The sequence below is a fragment of the Prinia subflava genome, chromosome 16 (genome assembly GCF_021018805.1).
Source record: "Prinia subflava isolate CZ2003 ecotype Zambia chromosome 16, Cam_Psub_1.2, whole genome shotgun sequence".
In the NCBI taxonomy this organism is placed as follows: Eukaryota; Metazoa; Chordata; class Aves; order Passeriformes; family Cisticolidae; genus Prinia; species Prinia subflava.
Genome location: NC_086262.1, coordinates 17,629,055 through 17,650,503, shown reverse-complemented (window position 1 = coordinate 17,650,503; position 21,449 = coordinate 17,629,055). Strand labels below are relative to the sequence as shown.

Below are 21,449 nucleotides of genomic sequence, written 5' to 3'. Positions count from 1 at the left end.
TTCACATACCACAGTAGAAACAGTTACCGAGTTATATTTGTCAGAGTCACAGTAGTTTATGCATATTTGCTATTCACAGACTGCAGAATATTGCCAATAACCTCACTGGTGGGACTGACAACACGGATACATGCATTCAGGTGAGACCATTAGCAAGGATGTCTATACTGTATTAGCACATTCATTTTTTTAAACACCTTCCAGTAAAATCAATTCCTTTAAATTTGTAGTTAAAACTTTTTTTTTTTCCACAATTACGCACAAAAGAACCTGTAAACAGTTTGACATTACACTTATGTACAAGTGAACCACGTCGGAAAGTCGAGAGGTAATTCAGTGGGTGCCACTTAATCTACATCAATGTGCAACAGACTGACTCAGCCTCGGCGAAGTCATTTAGTGCTGAATGAGGTCCGAAAATGTAACGTAAGCAAGGCCCCGAGAGATCCCAACGGCCCCAAAGCCAGTCCCCTGTGGGCTGGGGAATATTGCACTGGCAGCACCTCAGCACAGCCCCAAGGCCGGGGGGTCCAGCCCTGCCATCCCTGGCTGGGACAGCAGAGGGGACACGCAGGGACATCACCTCCCTCCACTCCACGCCACCCACGGAGCCAGCTGGGCCCTGCCACCCTCCTGCTTCACCTCGGTCATTTTCTCTGTGGAACTCTGAATCCGTGTTTGCTTGAGCATTGCTATAGTTTAAAATCTGCAATATCCTATTTATAAACGGATTTTTTAGCTAAGTGACATCAATGCCAAGAAAAATAAAGAATGTCTTTTTATAATATAAATAATTTAAAAGTGCTTTTTCTTTTTTTTCTTTTTTTTTGTTCTTTTACTATTAATCTACAAAACCCCGTTGGGGCATAAACTATCCATAAGACTGGACAATTATTTAGTACCATGATACACATGGGGCCTTATGCATAAAGTACTCTGAAAGTCAAGTCTGTACTGGCGGTGGTGGGGGCTTGGGGAGGGGGCTGGGAAGTTCCCTCCAGCCTTCCCAGGGCCGGGAGAGCAGGGCAGGACACGGCTGAAGGGCTTGGGGACGTGGTGACCATTGCCAAAAACCCAACCTTGTCTTCTCCTTCAGCCCACAGCTTGCAAATAGAATTAGTAAATGGACTCTCCCACCTTAAACCCGAAATGCTCTCCAGAGCACTGTGCTGTGTGTGCAGGTGGTTTAGGGAGAAAACCAAACCCCTTGGTCCCACAGGTCTGTGGAAATGTCATGTTCTGTGTGTGTCCCCCGAGTGTGCTGAGTCCTGCTCAGGTGTCTCAGGGGGTGCGGGGTGGCAAAGCCCCTGGGAACTGGGAATTCTGCCTGTGGGAGCTGAGCTCTGTCCCACTGCAGCCAAGGTAAGCTTTCAAATTAGTTGCAACAGAACTTGATCTTTGTTACTGGTGGAAAGTAGCTCAAAGTCCAGTTTTCTGCCCAGATATTTTAGAAAGAACAAAGTACTCCATGAGGGGAGTTTAATTTTGGCTTGCTGTGAAACCTGTCCTAGGGGGACATGTGGGTTCTCTCACTGAAACCAAGTCCAATTGCAGTGGAATATGTTTTACAGCCCAAACCCAGGTTTCTCTCAGGCAATCTCTATTCCAGTTTCCTTTCTGCCCTTTCATGGAGCAGCGTTTTCAATCCCCTGCTCTGTCTCAGCCTCCCGGGGTTTCTCTGCCCGGTGTTCCCAGCCCTGTCCCAGCGGTGGCACAGGGAGGTGCCCCAGAGGTGCAGGGGGTGCTGTGGGGCACTGGTGGTGCAGAGAGAGCAGCAAGAGAGGAGGGAGAGGAGGGGAGCTCTGGGCTGCAGTGGGGGGCACTGGCAGAGCTGCTGACCCATCCGGGGGTGTGAGAGCCCCCAGCACTGCCCGTGCTCCACCTACAGCCCCCAGCCCCTCTGAGCAGCACAAAGCTGCCAGCACAGCCCCAGCTCTGCACAAACCACTCCTCCACAGCTGTCCATGGGCTCAGGGCAGAAGCAGGTCCCTCAGAGAAGCAGCAGAACCACACAAACACACACAGACACGAGCCCCACGCCCGGCACTGCCCTGCCCTGGCCCCAGCCCGGGCTGGGGCTCCCAGCAGGTTGGGCCTGCCTGTGATTACTGAAGTTTCAGACCTTTATTTCTGTAGCACTGGAGAGTAATAACCATTTCATCTCAAACTGGAGACATGAAGGCCACATAAATCAAGCCCACTTGGGCGCATTTCATTTGGTCTAATTTTTCCCCAGTTATTAATCATGGAGCAATCCCGTGTCCCTGGGAACACACACACACACACACACCCAGAGCCTGCTCCTCCACCCTGCACACACAGCTTACAGCCCAAAGAGAATTAAAGGGAGACAGGGAAAGAGCTGGAGTGAAAGCACAAGGTTTTAGCTGCAGTCTCCTGCCAAGGAACAGAGGTGACCTGTCCTGAACCCTGTGCCCTGCTGGAAATCCAGAGAGCCCTCTCTGCTCCCCAGCTCTCTCTTGATGCCAGAGCAAGGGGCAGGGGTCCTGGGGGGACAAGATGCAGGAAATGTTGAGTAGGGAGAGAAAAATTCTACAAACTAACCATGAAATAACTAAGCAAGGCCAAATCTGTGGAGCTCGTACAAAACATGGATTTCTGTGGGAAAATGTGGCTTTTGAGCCTGGGAGTAGAGGGTGGCACAAGAGCCGGGCCTGAGTTCCAGTAGGAGGGAATGTCCTAAGCCCTGAACTGGCTCTAAAGCACAATCCCAGGAGGTGCTGAGCCTTTTCTCTAAGCATTTTCCAGGCTGAGCCTCTCCTGCCCAGCCCCGGCTCTGCGGCACCCACAGAGGGAACAGCTCCATCAGGGACGGCTCCTCCTCCTCCACATCCCAGCGGTGACCCCAGCTGCACATCCCAGCCCTGCTCTCCGGCCGCCTGCAGGTGCATTGCTGGGAGGGTTCCCCTCCCTGCAGCCAGCTCCTGCTTGTCGATCCCCCTGCACGAGTATTGCTTCCTTTTTCAGCAGGTAAAACCTGCACCCGGCCCCAAACACAGCTGCGGGCTCGTGGAGACCGCAGCGTTCCTGCCAGCCCGGCGTGGTGGAGCCCTGCAGGCACCAAGATCCTCCTGGCTGCAGCTGCAGCAGGATCACAGAAAAGCCTGTGCAGCCAGGACAGCATCTCCACAGCAGCTCCTGGAATTTGGGAGGGGGAAGCCCTGGAACCTGCAGGACACTTACTGAGTCACGATCCCAGCATTCTGTGTTACCAGCACTGTCTCTGCCCACAGTTTTATATTCATATATATATATATATAAATCTTCCTGTGCCTTTAGAAAACAAATAATTGATCCCAAATCCTCTAGCTGGTTTGTGGCCAGCTGTGGTGTCCACAGCTGGAGCACTGGAGTGCTCTGTCCCTGCCAGCTGGGACAGCCGCCCCTGGCACACACACCTGGCACCTGCAGGAGCCAGCACTGGCACACACACCTGGCACCTGCAGGAGCCAGCACTGGCACACACACCTGGCACCTGCAGGAGCCAGCATCCTCCCCAGCATCCCCACACAGCCTGGAGCCATCCCTGCAGCTTTCCAGCGGGGATCAGCACACCTTGAACCCACGGAGAGCCTTGGAAAACACAAGAGGTGTGGGGAGGACACAGAGGGACAAGAGCATCCCAAACAGACAGAATTTTTGCTGATGGTGACACAAACCCACGGACTGCAGCCTGGTCTCCACTGGGACATTTACAGTGCCCCAGCGAGGGTGAAGGCCTGGTGGGGGCAGCAGGAGAGAGACAGGGACAGGGATTTCTACTGTTCAGCCCTCAAAGGCCTGGAGAAGAAACAGGACATCCACAGCCTAAAAAAACCTCTTTTCTGAGAAAGTGCAGTTATAAGGAGAGAGCCAGAAAATCTTTAAGCAATATATATTGATATATATATACATATATATATATACACAGCGATATATATACACACATATATATATGCACATATATAAATACACATGCTTAAACTGCCGGGGCAGGGCCGGGGCTTTGTGCTGGGCTCCTCCCTCCAGCCACGCCTGCTCCGAGCAGGAGGCAGCGGGCACGGAGCCCTCAGCGTCCCGCCCTGCCCGCCCGGGGCCACGCCAGCCTCCCTTCGGCTGGGCCTGGCTGTGCCCTTAAGGTTTTCAGCTTGTGTAAGACTCCAAGTTTACAAACAAAAGCGTTTGTCATTGTGCTTCCAGGACTGCAAAAATATCGTTCCCCTACGACTAGAAATGTTAAGGTGAAATAGGCAAATTAGGCAGTACTAGAGATGGATTTTGGTTTTGGTGACCTAACAAATAGTTATTATTGGGAATTTTGTATCACGTAGGATCTGGCTCTAACGGAACGAGGTCGTGTGCTCTCCCCACCCGAGGCCTACAGGTGGTACTTCCGCAGCAGTTCGGATTGCCAGGGGTGCTTCCTCTCGGGAAACCTGTCTGGGATTTTGATTTTGAGGAAATCCTGGATACATTTTTCCAGCTCTTCCTCAATGGAGAGCTTCTCCTTCACCGCTTTTTTCTTGCTGGAGTTGGACTCCCGGGAGCCGGAGGTGAGAGTCCGGAGCAGGTCGCTCTTCCTGCGGATCTCGGACTGCTGCAGCAGCTGCACCGGGCCCTTCTTGGCGGGCCGGTCCAGAGTCTGGATGTTGGGCTGGCGGGTGACGGGCCCGCAGATGACGGTCTCCTGCGGGGAGCTGGCCTCCGACTGGCTGTCGCAGCTCGACGTGGACAGCTCGTTGCAGGACGTGCCGCTCTCGCCCTCCTTGTCGCCCTTGCCGTTCTTGCAGCAGCAGTCGCAGTGGGACGAGGACCAGCGGGAGGGCTCACCTGCAGGGGGACAGAGAGCCCGGGGTTACGGCAGCTCCAGACCCCCACGCACCCCAGGACAGGCTGCTGAGCCCCCGGGAACCCTGCAGGGACCTGCCCTGCACATCACCACAGACTGCCAGCAAAGCTCCCCGGGCCGAGCAGCAGCTGGTTTCTGTCAGCCCTGGAGCTCCTCCATCCACCCCGTGCTGTGTGCTGCTCAATATCCAACGTGGGCTGAACGTGATCCTGAGATCCTCAGGGAGAAACCAGCACGTGAGTATCTGACTGAGCAGCCACGGCTGCAGCCCCCCGATGTCTCCAGACACCGTTTCCTCTCTGAGGCTGCACAGCAGGGCCAGCTGGTGCAGCAGCATCACCAGCCTCTGTCCTGGCAGGCATCACCCCCAACACCCCCTTCCCTCCCCAGACCCAAGCCCTGCCTCCCTCAGAGCAGCCTCTCCACACGCGAGGTCACGCCCAGACCAGAGGCTTTGGGGACATTGCCTCCTTCATTTGCCTGAGCCATGGGAAGCCCAGGACAGTGACAATTCCCAATCCTGCGGCACAGGGCTGGAGGTTTTGTTTTCCAGCTGGAGCCCTGCCCAGCCGCAGCAGTCCGTGACCAAGGGGACAGCTGGCACCGGGAACAGCGGCTCCGTGCCACGCCAGCACCGGGAGAAAGGTCAGAGAGAGCATCCGTCCTGACAGGGAACGGCCACTCCCAGCCCTGCAGGGCCGGGACATCCCGGGCCACCCGCCCTCGGGACATCCCGGGCCAAGGGACATCCACGGGCCCAGGGACAGCCCCGGGCCAAGGGACAGCCCCGGGCCAAGGGACAGCCCCGCCCTTTGCAGCCCTGTGTGAGCGTGGCAGGGAGCACCGCCTGTCCCCAGTGCCACACCCGGGCCTGAGGGGCTCTCACAGAGGGACAGGGGCGGCAGGGGAGGCAGAGGATGGGGATGGGCTGGTTGGAGCTGCAGCTTTGCCCTGGTTGGCAGTGGTGACAGGGACACACGGTGACAGGGACACACGGTGACAGGTCACAGCTGCACCAGAGCTCCTGTGGGGCCAACTGGGGAAATTTCCTCACACCAGGGACTGAGGTGACTTCTTGCTGCTCTGCCCCTGCTCCAGACCCTCACTGACAAGTGGGGAAAAAGAGAGAAAAGGAGCAATAGACGCTGGTGCCAACTGAGAGCCCCTGAGCCCGGGGAGCAGAGCCTGGGGAAGGGGCTGTGGGCGCTGCAGAGCCCCTGACTGGCACTGCCCTGCTCCTGTCTCCATCCTTGCCCAGCCAGGAACACAGTGCACACAATTTACAGGAACAGGCAGAAAACCAGGAGTCAGGAAGCCTCCTCATCCGTCCTTCCTCTCCCTTGTCAATGATGAAGGAGTCTCTCAGTCTGGGAGCTGCAGGGATACTCTAATTTACAGACTCACTTCAAAGCTGCCCCGAGTCTTGTCTGAAAACAGTCAGTAATGGCTAAATTGAAATTTGTTATCAATTTCTAGGCTTGGACAAAGGCATTATGAACTGAGCCCCTGTAAAACCCTGACCCATGTGCTCTGAGAGCCCCTCCAGGAGCTGTGTGAACTCAGCTCCCACTGCAGCTGGTGCCCGCGTCCCACAGCAGTGGGACAGCGCTGGAACCCAGAGGGCTGCGCTCACCCAGCCAAGGAACAAAGCTCCAACTGTGCCTCGAGCACCCAGACCGATCACCCGACCCCAGACACTCCCTGCGGGGCAGGGCGCTGCTGGGATCGTCAGTGGAACTCTGCACTCAGTGCTCAGGCCACCACCCTTGTCCCCGCTGGGATTTCAGGGCTGTCACACAGGGGGGCTGGGACTGAAGGGGTGTTAATCTCCTTGCCACCCCGCTGCCGTGTCAGGGACACCTTCCCGAGACCAGGGCTCCCCAGGCCGGCTTTGGGCGCTCCCAGGTGGGGCAGGCACATCTCCCGCGGCCGATGGGGAGGAGGAAGGGCCTGAGCCGAGGCGGCAGCTGGGGCACAGGGACCCACCCGCTGCCACAGGCACAGCTACAGAATAGACTTCATTACCACAAAACAAGGCTTTTAGAAGTCAATTAAAACCTATTAGATGCTAATTTCGCTTAATGAATATTCACTAACAATGGGCACGCGGCGGGTAAACCAGGAGACAGAAGCGACTTTGCCCTGAAGGAAGAGTTTGTGCGAGCCCCAGGGCAGGGGTGGGTGCCGCGGGTGATACCAGCGGGGTGGGTGCTGCAGGTGATGCCAGCGGGGTGGGTGCTGCAGGTGATGCCAGCGGGGTGGGTGCCGGGGGTGGGAGTTCCGTGGGGCTGCGCTGGGGCAGCAGCAGCCGCTGTCCCCCCCGAACGCGGCTGCTCGCGGTGCCAGGGCCCGCCAGCTCCGCTGCGGCTCTGCACAGCTGCAGCAGCACCACACATCTGCCCAGATGTGTGCCAGAGCTGTCAGGGTGACCGACAGGAGCGAAGGGATCACAGAACCATTTCTGTGCCCTGCAGTGCTGGGGGAGCCCCTGCAGCAGCAGCAGCCCCAGGCTGGGCAGGGAGGGGCTGAGCCCGAGCCCGGCGCCACAACGGCAGCAAAGGAGCATCGCACCGACTTAACCACAGCGCTCATTAATTAATGTCTAAATGCTTTGAGATTCTTAGATAAAAGTGGCTAATTAATTCTGGCCTGGCTTTCCTGTTTTCCTCCCTGATCTCAGCACATTTCTCTCCCAGTGCCCTAATTATAATAATTATTATTAGAAGCTTCTGAAGCAGCAGCAAAGCCTCTGATGTATAATTGACATACAAACCAGCAGCCACCCAGTTTTCCTCTTCTCCTGTCCCTCTTTCCCAACAACCAGGCTGCAAGGAGGGAATGGGAAATCCCCGTGCAGGAGGACAGATGCTGTGAGAAAACTGGGGAGGAGCGAGGAGCTGGGATAGAAATCAAGAATGACAAAAGCCAGTGAGGAGTTTTCATGGTGAGAGATGGCACAGGGACACTCTCCCAGCTCAGACACCACTGATCAGTGCTTGAACGGGGAAATGCCGGGCCTGGGATGAGCAGCCCAGCACAGACAGTCCTGGGGCACAGGGCAGGGCCCTGTGCCCATCCCATCCCCATCCCATCCCCATCCCATCCCCATCCCCATCCCCATCCCCATCCCCATCCCCATCCCCATCCCCATCCCCATCCCCATCCCCATCCCCATCCCCATCCCCATCCCCATCCCCATCCCCATCCCCATCCCCATCCCCATCCCCATCCCCATCCCCATCCCCATCCCCATCCCCATCCCATCCCATCCCATCCCATCCCATCCCATCCCATCCCATCCCATCCCATCCCATCCCATCCCCATCCCCATCCCATCCCCATCCCCATCCCCATCCCCATCCCCATCCCATCCCCATCCCCTGCCCCCCAGCTGGCAGTGCCACCCCAGTGGCAGGGGGACTGCACAAACACTCTGAGGGGTCTAAGAGTGCCCCAGGGCCCAGTGCCCAGAAATACAATGTTGTCATATTTCAGAACAAATGCTACAAATTTCCATTCTCCGAGCAATCCCAAAATTTTCATGTTTACTCCTCTTGAATTTGGGCTAGAAGTCCCAGCTAGGGGAGGACATTCACTGGGATGGGGACTGAGCTCTCCCACAGCTCTGCCCTCCCAGGCTCCTTCTCAGAATAATGTTCCTTTTATTCCGTTTCTGCAGTTGGCACAGCCCTTTTTCCTGATGTTTGTGGGCAGGCTGGGGATGGTGTCACGGCTGGGAAGGGACAATGTCCCCAGGCAACAGCTCAGACACATCTGGTGCCTGTTTTTGAGGCAGACAAGGATATTTTCTATATCCAGACGCTCATTTACCTCCACGTGTGTGGCTGTACCAACCTCCCAGCCTGTGATCATCACTTGAACCATTTTCCTCCTGTTCTCAATCCACTCTGCTCCATTTATGTTGTCTTCTCACCTTTTATTCCTTTCCCTGCTCCTTCTGCTTTAGGGCTTTGTTGTTGGTTTGATTTATTTCTGTTTCACGCTCCTTTTCTCCTTCCTGTCCCATGACTTTCACCTCTCCTCTGCTGTGGGTTTGGCTGCCTCCTGCTCTCTGTGTGAGCACTGATGGAGCAGCGTGCCCGGGGGCGCAGGGCTGGCAGGGGGGACAGGGGTGTCCCCTGCTCTGCTCCCCATCACCTCCAGCCCCCTGGAGCCCTGTCACCGCTGTGCTTCCAGCCTGTGCACCCTCTGTTCCCCCCTCAGCACCCAAGAAGGAAGGGCTGGAGCTCTCCAGCATGTCCCCGTCGCTCCTGTGGTCACTCCAAGCTGGATTTCCCAGGGCTGATGTCAGGGTGACGCTGGTGCAGTTTGATGTGACAGTTTGATTGAGACCAGGCTCTGGGCTGTGCCCAGCGCCTCACACGGGTCTGCATCCGTGTGGGAATTGAGGGGGTTGTGATTGATGAGAGACCAAGCTCTAATTGGTGTTTTAATAAATACATTCTGACTTGGTAATGGGGCCAGATTTATCAGCAGAAAATGCCCCTGTCTAAATAAAATTGCCCAGGTCAAGCTGAGGAACGATGACAAATTCCAGGACCTGTTCTGGCAGCAGGACGGACACCCCAGGATTTATTTGCTTTTAGGATCAATTATCTGCAGTAAAATTTCAGTGAGAGACAAAGCTGGGAAGGACTTGGCAGTAACACCATTGGTTTGAACCCTCCCATATGTTCAAAAGCAGCAGAGAGTGGGGGAGAGGGATCTGGGGAGAGGAGGGGACCCGGAGGAGGAAGCGAACTGGGGAGAAAGGGATCAGGGGGAGAAAGGAACCAAGGAAGGGAGGGAACAGGCAGACCCTGGGGCTCTTCCAGCCCCCTTAGGAAGCTCACACAATTTTTTACCCTTCTGGGAGCAGCTGGGGACACCTAGGTGCTGCCATCTGAGTTGAATTCAATTAAAATTTAAATTAAAATTTAAAATTTCTAGTTCAAAGTGTTTTTCATTTAAATATTCTGAACTTGCCAACCCAATATAACCCCCAGAACTGTTCCCTGGTCTGTCTTGTTTGTGCACAGTGATTTTCAGCCAGTCCCCAGCAGCACACACACTTCCATCAGGAGTCTCCCAGCACATTGTCGTTTTACCAGCACTCCTGCAATCTTCCCTAAAATACTTGGTTCTGCAAGTGAACTTCTGTAAGAGTATCAAATTTGTTTGAAAATAAAAAATAAGTTCCCCAAATGGTGGAGAAAAAGAGACCTAAAATACCAGAAGGCATATTAAATGAGCCAAAATATTTATATAGGGATCTTCTCAAAGTAACATGTGATGAAGTTAAAATTTGGAGAGGAGGGAGCAGCCTGAAGTGTGAGCAGCAGGATGGTGAGACACAGGGAGAGTGGGAAGAAGCTGCTCCCCGTGGCCATGGCATTGCCGGGCTGTCTGAGAGCTGTGGGACCCCAGCCCTCACAGACAGCTCCTTGCACTTAGAGAAGAAAACTCCTCCCGTGGTCACTTCATCCTCCTGGGCATGGCCCAGCTGTGCAAGGAACATTTTGGGCTCTGCTGGTGCCCCCGTGCTGGCCATAACTGCACAGCCAAGCCTTCCCTGGGAGCCCTGGGGTCCCAGGCTGCACCCCCAGCCCCAGCTGTGAGCCCTGGGGGTCCCCAGGCTGCACCCCCAGCCCCAGCTGTGAGCCCTGGGGTCCCAGGCTGCACCCCCAGCCCCAGCTGTGAGCCCTGGGGTCCCAGGCTGCCCCCCAGCCCCAGCTGTGAGCCCTGGGGGTCCCAGGCTGCACCCCCAGCCCCAGCTGTGAGCCCTGGGGGTCCCAGGCTGCACCCCCAGCCCCAGCTGTGAGCCCTGGGGGTCCCAGGCTGCACCCCCAGCCCCAGCTGCCCCCTGCCCTTCAGTGCCCACCCCGAGTGAACCCTTGGCCAGGCTGGAGCAGGAGCAGAGCTGAACCCTCACAGTTCTCCCTGGTATTTTCCCTGTTGGTCCAGCAGGGACTCTGCCTGCAGGAGAACAGGACCAGATGGGCTTGCTGGGGGAAGAGCTGAGGTCTCAGCATTCAGCATTCCAATACAACAGGAGTACCTGTAGGAATAATTCAGTGCTGCAGGTTCCCTTGCTTGGTGCTCTCTTTTCCCAGGACTGTGAATGGAAACAATATTTGGCCATCAGGACTGAGGCATTTCAGTGTATTTTCCTCTGGGGAAATGATTTTGATATGAAAACCTTACATTTAAGTTTTCTTCTGCCCACAGCATTTGCTCTTTCTGTTCTGCCAAACAACTCCAGCTCGGGTAAGTTTTAAGCACAGAGAACTCACAGCTGCCACTATTTGCATCTTCCTTCTTCCAGTTCACCCTTTCCTCCTCAGATTTAAGACTTTTTAAAATACTTTTTGATTTATCAATTCCATATTAACCCAGTACCTTAACACAGCCTTTCCTTTTGCTCTCCGTTACTTTCAATTTATGCTCAGGAGCTTGGCAGTGAAGTTTGATGGAAGGAAAGCAGTCTGGGCTAAGGAGCAAGGGTGTTCCTTGTCTCTCTGGATGATCCCTGGAGTCACCCCTGGCCAGGCTGAGCTGCAGGGACAGACACGAAGCCTCTGCTCAGCCAGCACAGCAACAGCCACAACCCAGGGGAGCGACACAAGATCGTGGGTTGAACCTCCTATTAAGAAAGATATTCCAATCATGCATTAACTAAACACAGATTCATTGTTCTGAGTAATCAGAAAACAGGTCCCCTCAGGCTGCCCAGCTCTGGAACTGCCCACAGGAGCTTGGAGCAGTGCAGGGTGAGGGCAGTGTCAGCAGAGCCTGGCCAGGGACACTCCCAGGGATGGGAGCCCACAGCCTCTCTGGGCAGTGTCTGGATATTTCCATATCTACATGGACCCCTCCAGTTTACATTAAATGAGCCCAGTTTTGGACACCTGCTTTAATTAGCAAAGCCAGAGTGTTTATTGCTCGTGCTTCTCAAAGACCTGTGTGAGAAACTGCTGACAGATGGTTGTGGTAATGTGGGAGCCAGAATTCTTGAATTTTTGGAAATTAGAGCTCATGAACTCAAAAATGCTCTGGAGATCCGAAGCTATCATGTCAGCCTATGTTGTTCCAATTAATTGCAATCAATCGTTAATTGAGAGCTATTTTAAGACTTGTCATTACTCTGAACATAATGGAGAATAAATTGCATGTTCCCCTTTACCCCCACCACAAATGACATCCATGCAAAGAAATCTCAGGAAACAGAGAAAAAGGAACAGGAACCCGGTTCCTGATTTCCTCCTGTCCCCCTGGCAGGTGCAATAACTCAGGAGCTGTAGATGCAGAAAGGGAAGAGACGAGGGCTGACACAAGGGATTGCAGGCAATTCTTGGGGCTCCACCTCCAACACGTGCCAGGATGGCAGCCCTGATCTCCTCCATTCCAATGAGCTGGACTCAAGTTTTCTGTGAGATCTCTTCCCAGCCAAGCTCCCTGACCCCGTGGCAGCCCTGGGGATGGGGGGCCCCACTGGAACAGGTTCAGTGGGGGCAGCAGTTTGGTTTGGCTGCACAGCCAGGGCCCAAACCCCGACAGAGCTATTTTGACATGAAGATCAAATAACCTCAGGAGCTGTTCAGAGCAGGCTGGGTGTTGCATTGCTGGGGCAGGCAGCCCTGCAGGGACAGGGCTCTGGGGGCAGGGGAGCTGAGGGACAGCCACTCTCACTCACTGACTCACTGTGACGGGCACCAGTTTGACAGGCTATTCCATCACGGCACGGAGGGAAATCCCCAGGCTGAGAGATAACCAGTTCTTAAATGAGGAGCTGCTGCTAACAGCCAACAAGTAAGGTAGTTTTCAGTTCAGCTACGGTTCTGCTGTCTTTTAATGACATTTTATTTTGGATACAGCTGGAACAAACCCAGCTCTCCTTTTAAAAGACCCAAGTTCACTTTTTTCTCCCGATGATTTAATCCCATACTTTCTTCCCTTTCATTTCCCACCTGGGCCTCATCTGCACTCTGGATAAAATTGTGTCTCCTTGGATCCTGGCGGTGGCCTCTGTGTGCCATCATCACATGGAGACATTGACCCCTTTCACCTCTCATTTGTTCTGTTCCTGCAGTCGCTCCAGTTTCTTCTCTCTCATCTTTTACTCTCAGTATCAAGTGATTTGCTATTCTTGGAGTATCCTCCCCTTGTCCCTTTGTCTCTGCTCCAGTGCTGTTCCCAAAAGTCACCCTTCCCTGGAGCTGCTCGCAGGGGCTCCTTGGCCAGCCCTCCTGGGCTCTGCAGCCCCGTTCTCTTCTCCCCAGGGTTACCAGTGTCCTGTCTGCTCCACCAGTCCCTTCCCTTTGCTTCCCACACGCACAGCAGGAGGGTACCATGCTATCAATCAATAATTAAGCTGTGTAACAGGGCTATCAATCAATAATTAAGCTTTATAGCAGGCAGTGAGCTGTTACAACACACAACTCAAGTGACTGTTGAAAAAGGGTCGTGGTGGGAGGAGATTCTTTGAATTTAAAGAAAATATTGCTAAAGGTGAGTGAATGCAGCCCCGCTGCCCACCCTGGGCAGCCTCCCAGGGAGGAGGGGATGCACTGCCAGGCCCTGCTGTCTCCAGCAACCCCCACGGAGGGGTCTCCAGGCTCCGCTGTTCCTGGCACACCCACCCAGCTGGCAAAGCTCAGTGCCCGTGCTGGATGCCATGTGAAGGGTGGCAGATGGAGCACACCAGCCCTTCCAGCTCTGCCAGTGGTACCGCAGGGCCTGGAAGGGAGTCCCTCCCATTTGGACTGGAGTGCAGCACCATGGAGCACACCTGCACAGGTGACAGGAGCAGCCTGGAGTCATCAGCCCACAGTGAGTTTATTATTCCTTCCCTGCCTCGTTCAGCCCCGGTGCTGGCTCTGCCCCGGGCCTGGCTGGCAGCGGCAGAGCCAGCAGGAACAGCTGCTCCTGGCTGGGCACAGTGACATGATGTATGTCCCTATTACAGAGGGACACGGACCATGGCTGCTGCACCTGGGCCGGGCACAGGGACAGGGGCGAGGGCAGCAGAGCTGCCAGAAATGGCTCTGCTGAGACATCCAGCTGGAAAAGATGCTTATGAAAACAATTACTTTGGAAATTACTTCCCTCTTTCCTGCTTAAAGCCATTACTGATCTCCTAATTAGAGGTTGTTGGGAAGGGAGCATCAGCCTCTTCCCCAGGCAATGAGGGATGGGACAAGGGAAAACGGCCTCAAAGTGCCCCAGGGGAGGTTCAGATTGCACTGCTAGGGAGAATTTCTTTACTCATTTCTTTACTGAAAGACTGGTTAAGCACTGGAACAGGGTGTCCAGGGAAGTGGTGGAGTCCCCATCCCTGCAAGTGTCCCAGGCCAGGCTGGACAGGGCTGGGACAGTGGAAGTGTCCCTGCCCACGGCTGGAGGGGGAACAAGTTAATATTTAAAGACCCTTCCGACACAAGCCATGCTGGCATCCTGTGGTTCTACAGGCACCATTGGCCGCAGGAGCTGCCCAGCAGTGCCACGGGGCATTGCTGTTTATTTATCCCCTGGGATGGCAGTGGCATTTCCCCCGGCCAGAGGCGCTGGCAAACAGCTCGGGCTTGGCTGCGTTTCCCACAGCCCCTGCACGTTCCTGAGCAGCTCCTGCGGACGAGCCGTGTGTGTCTGGCAGGGCAGCAGAGGGTGCCGGTGCGGGGCAGCGGTGCCAGCCCGGAGCAGGAGGGACGCGGGGACAGCGGCTCATCCCCCCGGGCTGCCCGTGCCCACCGCCCCGGCCCCACCGCCCCCGCCCGGCTCCTGCGGCTGCCCGAGAGCCGGGAGGGGCTGAGGCACGGAGGAGCCCTGCGCTCAGGGACTCTGAGCAGCGTCACCAGCAGAGCGCTGCTGCCACAGGAAGGGAGGGATGCTGCGAGCCCTCTGCAGGAGCGCTGATGGAGCCGAGCTCTGCTCGGGGCTGGCGCTTTCCTGGGACTATCAGATATCCCTTTCCATAGGGGCAGATGCTCTGGTTTTATGAGGTATTTAAGACAACCTCTCTGGAAGTTTTCTTATTTTTTTCCCTGTCTAAACCTCATAAACTGGGCTTCTGCTCTAGAGAGATAAATTTGATTTATGTGAGAAACATTCCCAGGCACAGTGGGCTTTGCCTTAAACCCTGTATCTCGCTGTTCAGTGGTGCTGTGGCTTAGCTTGGTTTATTTTCTATCCTCTAAGTGGTGAATTGAACTTTCAGAAATGAATGGTTTGGTTTATCTGATTTAGCATCTTGAGCAAAGCACTTTTGCATCAAATAAATGCAGGCAGTGGGAGACCCTCCAGACACTATTTTATTCCAAACATTTTCAGCACCGGTTTCAAGACCAATTAAGTTTCTCATGCCTGGGCAGTCCTAAGTGCTCTGGGATCAGGAGTTTTCCCTTCTGTGGAGGGTTTGAGGGGATGAGGAGGGCGCTGAGGCGGGCAGGGGCAGCAGCAGGGTGCAGGGCAGGGCATGGGCAGGAACACAGGACACTGCCAGGGATACACCCACAGGGACAGCTGCTTCTCCCCCCGGCACTGAGGCCATGGGATGGATCCTCCAGAGCAGCCCTGGAGGAGCAGCCGGGTTTACCCTCAACTGCTTGAGTGGTGGAGCCGAGGGTAAGTGAGAATCCAGTTTGCAGTGTTCCCGATTCCTGTTCCCTTTCCCGTTTGCTCAGAGGGGCAGGGAGCACATTTCTGGAGTGACCGAGTGCAGAGCTCCGGGCACTGCCCACAGCAGGGCAGACAGAGCCCTCGCCCCCAGCACTGCGCACACGAGGTGCCACCTGCAAAGTCATTCAGGAGGAATTTCAGGAGGAATTTCTCCATGGAAAGGGTGGTCAGGCACGGGAAGGGGCTGCCCTGGGAGGTTTGGAGAGCCCATCGCTGGAGATGCCCAAGGAAGGGCTGGAGCTGCCCTCAGCCAGGAATGGCTCTGTGGGAACTGTGCAGTTTTAGGGAAGCAGAGCATTCAGCTCTCTAATCACACTAATTGCTTGAGACATTTCCTTTCCCTCTTCTCTCCTGCACCCTCCTGGGCCCCTTTGCTATCAAATCAGCTACAGAAACAAAGTAATTTGGTTAGGGAAGGAGCTTGTTATGGAATGAGGCAGCTCTGTGGCACAAGAGAACCCAGAACCCAAGCAGGTCCCTCCACCCGGTGTCCTGACAGACAGACTGACCCCAGCAGGGCAAAGGGGCTTTCTGTGCTGGGGAAGGGAAGGAAACCCCAGCAGCCCATGGTTCAAAAGCCCTCCCTCAGCTCTCCTCAAGTCAGCCCCCAGCCATGAGAAAATGGTCTCAAGCTCATTTTTGGGAGTAATTTCTGGATGCTGACACAAGGAGCAGCTGCTCACATCTCACCTATTGCTTTATTTCAGCTTTATCTGGTGAAAACCAAAGGCTGCAGCCCGGCTCCTTTGCTGAGAAAGATAAATTACACTGTAAATGCATGCGTGACCTGCTGGTCAAGAGGCTCATTGTAGTGCTTTATGGTCATTATTTATTGACCAGCTGTGAGGTCTGGACAAGGTGCTTGGAGCTCTCAGAACCAGGCTGCAGCTTTGGGGGGGACATGCTGGGCCATGGGGAAGCCCTGGGGGTGCAGGGCCTGCCCCCCAAGGGCTGCAGCAGCCCCACGCCAGCATCCCTGCTCGGCCACAGCCCCAGTCCAGGCAGCAGTGAATCCATGTGTGAACACAGAGACGGGGTGGATAAATAGAGCAAAAAGGCCCAAACTATCATTTGAGGAGTGTAAATGTTTCAGCTTCAGCTCAACACCTGAGTGAGTGAGAAAAGCTCCTGCTCACGCCAGGCTCAGCTTCCTGAGAGCTGCTCAGGCCTGTGTCCCCACGGGGACCTGGCCCTGGTGGCTTTGCACCCTGGTCCAGCTGCTCCCAGGCAGCCTGAATGCGGCCAGAGCTCTGCCCTGCAGCAGCAGAAGCTGCAGCTCCAGCAGGGTGACTGCTGCCGGCAGCTGTGACACCTGACCTGCCGTGGGACCCTGCCCACGCTGCCACACCAGGGCCCGGCCCGGGGGGCACAGAGGGGTCCTGGGGAGGGGGCCAGGACTGCCCGTGGGGGGCACTGGGGGCAGCTGTGCCCTTACAGCAAGGAGGGAGCAGCTCAGCAGCTTGGTGCCAGCTGAAAGCAGCTTTCCCACCCGGGAAGCCTCGTGCTCCTGGGTGTGGGATGCTCGTGGAGGGTGCTGTGCTTAGCAGGATTTATCCGCTCGCTGGGGCTTGATATTGTAGTTCACTCTCAAATTCAACCTATTGCCTTCAAAAAATAGAACAAACTCTTACTCAGTGTGGGAGATTAATCTGTAACACGAAATATTTAATTAATACAGTGAAATTTCATTTCATGGCTACTTGCATTTGTGCTGTGATAAGCAGTAGCTGAAGATCAGGGATTCACCAACGACTGCCGACGACAAAGGAATCGTTCGTCTGCATCGCAGTCAAGCATAACAAATATCCAAGGAGTATTTTGGCATGGTCTGTAATGTTTGCTGTATTAGTCCTGTACATGAATAATTTACAGCTAAAGGTCTGTCTCGTTGCCATCACCAAATCAAAAGCCATTTGCTCTAGTTATGATATCACAGTGACAGCTTGGCTCCGGCAGTTTCCATCCTGCCAGCTGATGGATTTCACCGAGTTTAAGAGATTTCTCTTACATATTAAGCAACAATAAAATTAAAAGCAGCATTAGCAGTATTTGGGGCAGAGGCTCCTGTTTGGTTGGGGTTCAATCACAGTTTGGTGAGCAGTAGATGAGCTGAGCTGAGCTGACGCCCTCTCAGTGGCAGAGCTTCCAGCACAGCAACTGGCACTGGGCTCACCCTGTGGTTGGGGCAGGGGTGCCAGGGGCTGGGGCAGGGGGTGCCAGGGGCTGGGGCAGGGCAGGGCAGGGCAGGGGGTGCCAGGGGCTGGAGCAGGGGGTGCCAGGGGCTGGGGCAGGGCAGGGGGTGCCAGGGGCTGGGGCAGGGGGTGCCAGGGGGCAGGGCAGGGCAGGGCAGGGCAGGGCAGGGCAGGGCAGGGCAGGGCAGGGAGTGCCAGGGGCTGGGGCAGGGCAGGGGCCCCCAGGACCCTGCCAGCCCATGGGACAGGCCAGGGAGCGGCTCCAGCTCGGCGTGTGCTGCCTCTGGCCACGCTCCCGCTTCCCGCAGGGAGTTTGGCGTTGGGAAAGTATCACAAACCCCAAACCAGCCGAGTCAGATCCTCATTTACACGTTAAGCCTCTTTATATCTCTCTTGCTGCATACAAGGGCCATAAACCAAGCAGCAAAGTGATTTACTTGTGTTTCAAGGCCCCTTTACAGAGACAAAATGATTTATGGGGCCCCCATGCACATGACCAAGAGGCCCTTAATATTTAACAGCTGTAAAAATCCTGCACAACGCTGTGCATTACCCAGGCCTCCAAACAGATTAAGGTAACTCTGCATACACCGTGCCTGGTCAAATATTAATCATTGAATAATTTATCCTGTGAATTTATTTTGTTTTAAATCATTCCGCAGATAAATTTGCCCACTCCAGTGCAAATACATATTTATGATATGGTTATTGGTCTAATGTATGTTTTCTGGTATTCTCCTTTCAGGATATCCATAATAAAAGTCAAATCCATCCCTAGGAAAAGGGAGGGCGGAGAGCCCAGCAGAAGTTTGCTATGCAGGGCTGCTGTGGGCTGGAGCCACAGCCTGCATCAGGGAGCTCTGGAAATGAGCACTTGCAGCCTCTTTAAATATTGATGGCATGGCTGGAACGGTTATGAAAGCACTGGGAGAGCTCTGGGAATGACGGAAAAGCCCCAACACGTGGAGAGGAGCACGCAGGAATCCCGGCAGGGCCAGCTGGGACCGGCACACACTGCCCAGCCCCGAGTGAGCCCTGTGCCCCAAAGGAGCCCCAAACCCCAAAGGAGCCCTGGCACCCTTCAGCTGCACCCCAGGGTGAGGGGAATGGTGCCGTGGCAGTCAGAACAGGCACACCCAGGGGCAGCAGAAGGCGTTTGTGTCCCAGCACCCTCCAGCTGAGCACTAGGACGGGTCCCAGCAGCACGAGGCACAGCCTGCCCTGGCCCCTTGGCTGGGGCTCCAGCCTGGATGGGGCCAGTGCCAGCAGAGATCCAGCAGCGTGTTCCCACCACACGGCCTGGTGGCACCTGGGCGTTCAGGGGAGCAGTGCTCACACCCACAGAGCACTCCTCCCTTCCCAGTCCTCCTTTGGGAACCTCTGCTTAAAACGTCCTGATGAAGGAAAAGCGGTGAGATTCCAGAAGTCGTTAACATCCTGGGAAAAGCAGAGTCAGCTCAGAGCCTGTGCTGGGAAGCAGCCCACAGGATCCTGCAGCACTCCTGAGATGCCTCACAGAGGAGCCCAGAGGCAGCCGTGCTCAGCAGGTCAGCTCAGACCAGCACAGACCAGTCCAGCCCGAACCCAGGCTGGATCCAGCAGCCACTGAAAACCTCAGCACATCTGAGCTGCAGCCCTGCTCCCAGCCACGGGGTGAGCCCAAAGCCCCTGTGGCTGCTGGCACACCCTGAGTGCCTCTGAGCAGCTCGGGATGCAGAGCCAAGGGCAGAGCTCACACGGACCAGAGCCTGTGGTTGTTGAACCCCAGCCCTGCTGGCTCAGCTGTCTTGCTGTCCCCACAGCAGGATGTTCCTGGTTCTTTGGTGTCTGATCCCCCCTCCCCTCCGTGCTGCCGCTGCCCCCAAACCTGGGCACCCCCTGTCCCCCTTTGGAGCCGTGGGCTGCCCAGCATGAGCCCTTCATCCAGATCCAAACCAAACAAAAGCCAGCCCGGAGCTTCCCTGGCTCCCACAGCACCCAAACCCCACAGTAACCTTTATTTAACTGATTTTCATTTCTTCATTATGAGTTGGCTGGCAACATTGGGATTTTCCCTTGGGGCAAGATTCTCCCTTCTCAGGGTCACATTACAGCCACCAGAGGTGTCTCTAGACCCCCCAGGGCCCTTCCCACCAGAACCTGAGTGCTGGGCAGTGACCTCGTTCTGCAGGAACAGGAGATTCCAGCCACCCTCAAACCAGAGGGGTCAGATAGGTCCCTCAGCAGAGCAAAAAATACCCTTAAAGTGCATCCTAACACCTCCACCCGCTACCCGCAGCTTGTGCTGCTTTGGAATTGAAATCCGCGGGGATTTGTGCTGTCAGACACCTCCTGGTGCTGCCACGGGTGCCACACGCAGCTCAAGGGACACCCTGCTCCAAGGGGCCCAGGCAGCAGGAGCTGGACTTCCAGCTAGGAAGAAAGTTTAACTTTCTAGTAAACTGTGAGAGCTCCTCCATCACAGCAATGAGCCTGACATTCTTTAGGAGAATACAAACTTAATTTTAAAGCATCTGGGAAATTCCATTAAGTGATTTACCCTGGAAGTGATGAAATTGCAATTTATTTCAAGGCCCAAGTCAGCATTGGAGCCAGTCCTGTGAGCTCAACAGTGAAATGTCTGACACTGAGAATTACTGTAACAGCCGGAGGCGTGGGTCCCACTGAGGCCATGAGGGATCACGGGCGGGCACGGGGACAGCGGGGGCACGGGGACAGCCACGCTCAGGTCACACACACAGCCTCCAGTGCAGGGCCCAGGAGAAACAGCCCCTCCTGCTCCAGAGCAGGCAGCTCCCACCTCTGCACAGCCTTCTCCCGAGAGCAAGGAGCGGAATGCAGGCGTGGGGCATCACCTGCAGCTCTGCCCTGGGCACGGCGGGCAGGGACAGAACCGCGGTGCCCAGGAGCTGCCAGCCCCAGCCAGCACTGCCAGAGTCCAGCTGCCCCTGCCCTGCTGCCTCTGCCACCCTGCCTGAGCTCGGGAGCAGCAGCAGAACATTCTGCTGCTTTGTTGTGCTGGGATTTGGGGGGTTGTGTGCAAGGGGCTGTTGGCAGATCCCAGGGGCCAGCTGGAGCTCCCAGAGCTCTGCACTGGTGCGTGGGCAGAGCCCCCCATCCATGCAGGAGGTGCTGTGGGCAGAGCTCTGCCCGGGGCTGGGCACAGCACACGGGATGTGCCCAGGCAGGACAGGCCGGGGGAGCTGAAGGAGCCACAGGTTCCTCCTGCAGAAACTGCCCCTGTGAACAGCCTGGCCACAGGTCAGGCTGGGACCGAGATGAAGGGAACCAGAGGAGACCCAAGGGTTTACAGCCACTCCGTGCTCCTTCCCAGTATCCCCAGACTGTGCCTGGGGCTGCTCCAGTTTAGCCCCGTGGTGTGCACAGGGAGCAGGGAGGGATCTGCTGCAGCCACCCCTGCGCTCCCACCCAGCACCCAGTGGGGAACGGGGCAGCACAGCATGGCCAGGGAAGGTTTCCTTTGAAAAGGGGATGGATGGAGGAGGGAAGGAAGAAGAAATACTGTGGTGGATGGTGTTTATTTATCTTCTGAAAGGAAACAAAGACTTCCTGGGACTGAGTAGCTCAATTAGGCGCTTGCTGGAGTGACGGATTTGCTGCTTGCTCAACAAATGCATCTCAAACCAGCAGCACAAAAGGGATGAGAGAATTAAGAGAGGGATCAGGAGGGCCTCAGATAACCCAGGAGAGGACCCACCTCCCTGCACGGGCAT

The 21,449-nt window shown here is 55.5% G+C and overlaps 1 protein-coding gene across 1 annotated transcript in view; it reads right to left on the bottom strand.

Annotated features, from left to right (window-relative positions):
* Nucleotides 1–4,134: 4,134 nt before the first annotated feature.
* Nucleotides 4,135–21,449, bottom strand: part of KCTD16 (potassium channel tetramerization domain containing 16) — a 51,513-nt gene continuing 34,198 nt past the window's right edge. Inside the window, exon 2 of the mRNA XM_063413532.1 lies at nt 4,135–4,830. Within this exon, the coding sequence (XP_063269602.1) occupies nt 4,379–4,830 (452 nt within the window). The 3' untranslated portion in view covers nt 4,135–4,378. The remainder of the gene's footprint in view (nt 4,831–21,449) is intronic.